The sequence below is a fragment of the Sinocyclocheilus grahami genome, unplaced genomic scaffold, assembly GCF_001515645.1.
Source record: "Sinocyclocheilus grahami isolate Dianchi unplaced genomic scaffold, SAMN03320097.WGS_v1.1 scaffold216.1, whole genome shotgun sequence".
NCBI lineage: Eukaryota > Metazoa > Chordata > Actinopteri > Cypriniformes > Cyprinidae > Sinocyclocheilus > Sinocyclocheilus grahami.
The window spans coordinates 1726840-1732847 of NW_015505395.1; the positions used below are offsets into that span (position 1 = coordinate 1726840).

The 6008-nt window shown below is 35.6% G+C and overlaps 1 protein-coding gene across 3 annotated transcripts in view; it reads right to left on the bottom strand.

Moving 5' to 3' along the window:
* The window catches only part of arhgap45a (Rho GTPase activating protein 45a), a 28418-nt gene extending 23567 nt beyond the window's left edge, over positions 1-4851 (bottom strand). For 2 of the 3 annotated variants that reach the window (XM_016286958.1, XM_016286957.1), the window contains exons 1-2: positions 4622-4851; positions 2404-2782 (exon numbers count right to left, since the gene is read on the bottom strand). In XM_016286958.1, coding sequence (XP_016142444.1) covers positions 2404-2782; positions 4622-4702 — 460 coding nt within the window. In that variant the 5' untranslated portion in view covers positions 4703-4851. The remainder of the gene's footprint in view (positions 1-2403; positions 2783-4621) is intronic. The other variant, XM_016286959.1, reaches the window with a different exon arrangement.
* Positions 4852-6008: the final 1157 nt, after the last annotated feature.

The window sequence follows — 6008 nt, forward strand, 5'->3', positions numbered from 1 at the left end:
TTCAACGTTCCGTCCATTAACTGAAAACAGGCTAGAATAATCGATCCTTGGGATGCTGCTCCCCGCCCCCTTTTCCAGAATAGAGCTTGTATCTGCTAAAAACATCTGTTTTGGTTCTGATTATCATGTTTATTGGGCTGAAATCATGCGTTTTAAACTTCAGATAAAGGGTTTTCTGAGTGCACGCATCTGAAGCACACGCACAGAAAGCGGCTGTCACAGCATGTGAGCACTAGACTAAGTTCTCATTCACACACAAGTTTACGTTAAAAACACACATGAGTTACATAAAACAGTGGGTTATGTCTGTGAAGGTAAACCGCTGGGAAATAAATTGCATGTTTATTTTAGATCTGTGTGGCAGCAGCAATATACAGTAAATAAATCAATAAATGCACTACTTTCTTGTCTGCTCTGAGACTGGGACTGTAAACAGTGTTCTGTGCTCATCTCTGCAGCCAAACACAGAACAGTTAGCATGTTTTGCTCAGACTTTCGCCATGGTACACCGTTGTCGCTTGCGAAATCAAAATGACGGTGCCTTGAGTGGAAGTTTACAGATTAAGGGGCGGTAATATTATAATGAGATCCCTTTGCCACGTCACCAAGGGAGCGAAATCAGACACGCTGGTTTTCTCAGATGTTTGCAGAAAAAAGCTTCCCAAAACAAAGTGACTGTGTTAATCTTTTTCACGTTTGCTTGGTTGGTAGATGCACCGGGGACCTGATTATAGCACTTAAAACCTGGAAAAGTCAGATTTTCATGATACGTCACCTTTAAGAATCGATATCGTTCCGTAAAATTGAGAATCGATTAATATCAAGATATCGATATTTTTGACCCAGCCCTAATGTTTACTATCTCAAACATCATTCAAAGCATCTCAGCTTGTCAACAGTCCTTCTTAAATTTGTGCACCTCCTATATCTGATCACATATGTGCATGAAGTCTAAAAGTGGAATATCAAAAGCTTCACTATAACATCACATCACCACAATTCTGCATGAGGTGAGCAGCAGCAGCAGCAGCATGAGAAAAGTGCTCAGTAGGCGTCTGGCCTTCTCTCTGGAAGAAAGAAACACTTCTAAGGGAAGGTGGAGGGGTGAAGCCCAGCGGACGTGTGTAATCTCAAGCTGAAGGCTGCTAAGAAAACATGTGACGCGCGGTTCCTCTTCCTTCCTCTCTTTCACCATAGAAACCCAGTGAACAAATGACCATTCCCGAACAAGACTCAAGAGGAGTCTGAAGACTTAATGCTCGTTTTAATTTATGTAACACACGGCCTTGAGTGTCTTATTCCTTCTACAAAAACAGACACAGAAATATGTTCAAATAACAAAACAATGAACACAAGAGTGAATAAACAGCTCAATTAACTAACAAACAATTCTTCGGACAAGAAATAGAGTAAACTCTCAGTGTTCGTGGTTCTTTTTTAATATTTAAAAGAATATTTGAAACATTTATTTAAATATTAAATACTGTAAATATTGTTTATAATAAATTATGTTTACTATTTAATTTTTATTTAAATATTACCATTTTCTATTGCAATTTGAGTAAATATTAAGTAAATTATTTTACACAATATTCACTGATATTACAATCAAAAGTATTATAATTATTTTTTTTAATTTAAATATTTCCAATTGCAATTTAAGTAAATATTGTGGACAAATAAATTTTTTACACCATATTTATTACCAATATTACAGCCAAAAGTATTAGTTAATTTTTTTTAATTTATTTAAATATTTCAATATATTCATTTGCAATTTGAGTAAATATTGTGTACATATAAATTATTTTACACAATATTTAGCAATATTACAATAATCTTTATTTTTTATTTAAATATCCAAATTTATTTACAATTTGAGTTAATATTGTGTACAAAAATATTTTACACAATACTTACTAATATTTCAAAAATATTGTATTTACAACAACACTTTTAATTGCAGTTTGACTAAATATTATATACAATCATTGTTTACACAGTGTTTACTTATAAAAAGTATTATCTTTCATTTTAATCTATTCATTTATTTACTTACATTTTTAATTGCAAATATTGTGTACAATAAATTCTCTTTACATTTACAAAATGTATTAAAAGCATTATATTTAATTTTTATTTATTTATTAAAATATTAAATAATTAAATATTTTAATTGCATTTGAGTAAATATTGTCTGCAATGAAATACTTATATTACGCTCAAAAGTATTTGAAAACAGAAAGTGCATAACATTCAACTTAACAACTGCCCTATCATTATTTGGGCCAACAGACTTCATTTACAAAACACACAAAAACCAACCATCCAAAGCTATTTGATCAACTCAAAATGATTTCTAAAAATCCCTTTTCGAACCAAATCAACCCCAAAATCTCCTACCTTCTCCCAGCACCATGTCCTTTAGTTTCTCCACAGCCTCTGCGAAGCGGGCGACGTCTCGCAGCAGCGAGGGAATGTCCTCCACCTCGATGACCGATGTTTCCGCAGACTCCGCCGCATGTCCGTAGGTGAGAGCGGCCCGCACGTAGCCCTTATGGAAGCCCCAGGTCCCTGACGTCTGGAAGGCGAAGCCGGCGGCGCTGGCGTGACGGCTGAGACCCGAGGGCCGCTTCTGCGTGCCGACAGGTGAACTGCACACTGCTAGCTTGGAGTGGGAGGACGGTGTTCCCGGGCAGGATAAGGGGCCCGAATCAGGAGGAGCCAGCGTGCAGGGGCCATCGATAGTGTCATTGGCAGTGTATTCCTGAAGGATGGACAACTGGGTTTAACATGGGATGGAAAGAGAGGGATGGAGCGTGAATGACGGCTGATTATTATAGAGATGAATATTATGAACAGGGTTAATGCTACATGTGAAATAGTGTTATGAAGATGGTGGTCAAAGTGCAAAGGTGATTGAAAGTGTGTCTAGTTTAAGACAGATCTACAAATACAGTCTGATTTATTTGTTTATTATTTAACGCGGTGATATCAGCAGCAAAGCCTATTTAATGACAAACATAGAGTATCAGAAATTCAGATCATTATAATAACAAAAAACCTAAAAAAATAAGTGTTGTTTTAGTATCCTCAAGATGCTATTATAGGTTTTATTAATATTCTGAATAGGTTTGAAAATTGAATTAATGCTATATATTTAATTAATAACATTTTAATATTTAATTGTAATGGTTTTAATGTGTTTTTGCCATTTTTTATAGTTTGCCAATATAGATTTTATTCATTTTATTTTAGATTTAATTTTAGTACATCACTAAACTGAATTAATCTAGCTGAAATTTTTTTTTTAAATATTTTATTTAAATCATATTTTTCATGGTTTTAGTTTTAATCAACTACAAAACCCCCAGCAATAAATATATAAATTATACAAAAAAGCTCTTACAGTTTCATATCTAGTCTGCTCACACTCTTAAAGGTTCTTCAACAGCTCTTAGGTTCAGGAGTGAACCCTTTTATTTCTTTCTTCGATGAAATACAAAAGTAAATGTTTAGCACAATGTTCACACTGATCTTTAAATTGAGTCATTATTCACTGACAATCAGAGTGAACATTATTCAGAATTACCACTTTTGTTCTGCACAGAAGATATAATAAATGCATAAATGATGCAGCTTTGAAGGTGAGAAATTGACAGAATTAATTCTTTACTGCATCTTAAAGGGACAGTCCACCCAAAAATGAGCGTTGTGTCAATTAACTCACCCCAAGTTGTTACAAACATGTTACGAACATAAAATGAGATTTGAATCATTTAAAAAATGTCTCTGTGTAGGTCAATGGGGTCCAATATCTTCTTTTGTAGAGGTTTGGACTGAGTGAATGATGATAGAATTTTTATTTTTGTGTATCTCTTTAAGTTCTCTTGTTATCAAGAATCATTTTGACTGAGTTCAACCATATGGTTTCTATGGAGATTCAAGAAAGTAATTACAGGTTCTTCAGATCAGTGAATTGCATCATGAAAAAGTGAAGCCCTTCTGGGTTCAATTCTATTCTTGTTTCCATCTGGAGCTGCTGCTTGTTCTGATATGACTCTTGCATGACTTCCTCTCAGTTCATTTCTGGTATAATTGTTTGCGAAACAAAGAGCAAGACGTACTTCTTAAGTGTTCTTCGCCAGGCACTGTTCAGTAGTTACAGTTTTACAGTCAGTGAGCAACAATGTGCAACATTAAACAATTACACTTCAATACCGATTCGCGAACTGAGCCGATTCTTTTAAATGACTCGGTCGAACCGACTCGCAGACTTAAACCGCTCGACTGTTGTGATCCGGTTCACTGAAATGAATCATCCGAACAAACCAATTCGCTACAATGAATCGCTCTTCCCACACATGTCCAAAACCTACAAAGAAAATAGTACTTTTACTCTATTAAACATATTTTTTTGTGAACTACTTGATGAAAGCAATAGGATGAATGTGAACCCAGTTTAAAATAAAGCACATGTTGTAAACGCGTACGTTTTCTGGGAGATTTAACATGTTTTCTCGTTTAAACACGTTTAATGTAGTAGAATCTAACTCTAAAAAACAAACTAATTTTTTTTTTTTTTTTTGACTTTCCTCAGAAGTACTACTGTTGGTCTTACCCAAGGGTTTTGCGCAGAGTTGCTCTTTTTGGAGGCTGAAGGTGTTTTATTCGTCGGCTCCTTCTTCTTTCGAGAAAACATGTTCACGCCGTCTGCTCTAGCTCAAATATCGCACCGCAGAACTTTAGGAATGAGACAAAAAGTTGTGAAAATGTCTCATCAGGCTCTTCTGCGACTGACAGTCACTTCCCCATCATGACAGTTCAGCTACTGCGCGTGCGCTCTTCCTGCTGCTGGGTCGCGAGAGCCGCTAAACAAACACGACAGTTGTTGAAATTCAGATGTGACTCAAGCACAGGTGTGACGCCTCTAACATGATTAGTCGATCTAAGACTTTTTATTAACTGATATAAAATGTGCATTAATTAAATTAATAAAAAATCATTACAAATGTGCATGTGATATGTAAATATATCTAAGTCGACAAATTTAGACCGTTTACAGTGATGAGATGGTAATACAGAAGCAGAATGTTTTGCATATTCATATATTCTATGGTATTACCATGCTACTCCAGTGCCAAGTTTATGCTGCAAGGGTGGCACAGAAGCGCTTCTGAAGTGGCATTTAGGTGTCTTTACACAGACTGTTTAATTATAACTGCATACTTCGATATTAGGGGTTAAGCAGGAAAACTTTAGTCTGGCTTTTATGCAGCATTGTATTTCTACACTGAATTTTTAGCAGGCACAGAGCAGCCTTAACTCGACATGTTCATATTCTAAGAAATTTCTTGGTTAATGCCTCACCTAGTAGTTTTACCCTGTAAAAACACTCATGCCAAATTTACACTACAAAGGTAACACAGAAACACTTTAGGTGTCTGCAGTATTAACATGGCATTTCCTATGCCAAATTTACACTACAAAGGTGGCACAGAAGCGCTTCTGAAGTGGCATTTATGTGTCTTTACACAGACTGTTTAATGTTGCTCAGAGCTGGCATAAATGCTTTACACAGCAATTATAAATGCATACTTTGATATTAGGGGTTAAGCAGGAAAACTTTAGTCTGGCTTTTATGCAGCATTGCATCATTACACTTTTTTTTTTTTTGAGTAGGCACAGAGCAGCCTTAACTCGACATGTTCTTATTATAAAGGTGTAAAAATGGTATTTCTTGGTTAGATCCTCACTTATCTCCTTGGGGAGAAAACCCTCATGCCAAATTTACACGACAAAGGTAACACAGAAACACTTCAGATGTCTGAAGTATTAACATGGCATTTCCTATGCCAAATTTACACTACAAAGGTGGCACAGAAGCGCTTCTGAAGTGGCATTTATGTGTCTTTACACAGACTGTTTAATGTTGCTCAGAGCTGGCATAAATGCTTTACACAGCAATTATAAATGCATACTTTGATATTAGGGGTTAAGCAGGAAAA